We start from the raw sequence: 235 nt of genomic DNA, 5'->3' as shown, positions 1-235 counted from the left end.
TCACATTGATATTGCGTCCCGGCTCGTTCTCGACCAGCTGCCGCGCGATGTCCTTGCAGGTTGCATGGGCGTGCACCGGGACCTTGGCGTCGTCCTCCCAATACCTGGAGGGTGAGCGGGCGTAGAGGGCTGAGGGCGTGCCGTGGGTGAGGCGGGTGTTGGTCACGATGCCCGTGCTCTTGCCTGGCGGGCGGGAGGAAGAGCGAGTGAGATGAGGAGTTCGGGGATTTCCGGT

General features: G+C 64.7%; 1 protein-coding gene across 1 annotated transcript in view; it reads right to left on the bottom strand.

Moving 5' to 3' along the window:
* LOC119585949 (alkaline phosphatase-like) overlaps positions 1-235 on the bottom strand; it is a gene marked incomplete at its 3' end in the record, with an annotated part of 142,747 nt that overhangs the window by 18,272 nt on the left and 124,240 nt on the right. The window contains exon 8 of the mRNA XM_037934664.1: positions 5-183. Within this exon, the coding sequence (XP_037790592.1) occupies positions 5-183 (179 nt within the window). The remainder of the gene's footprint in view (positions 1-4; positions 184-235) is intronic.

Source organism: Penaeus monodon, chromosome 20 (genome assembly GCF_015228065.2).
Source record: "Penaeus monodon isolate SGIC_2016 chromosome 20, NSTDA_Pmon_1, whole genome shotgun sequence".
Lineage (NCBI taxonomy): Eukaryota > Metazoa > Arthropoda > Malacostraca > Decapoda > Penaeidae > Penaeus > Penaeus monodon.
This window is presented reverse-complemented; position numbering and strand designations above follow the sequence as displayed.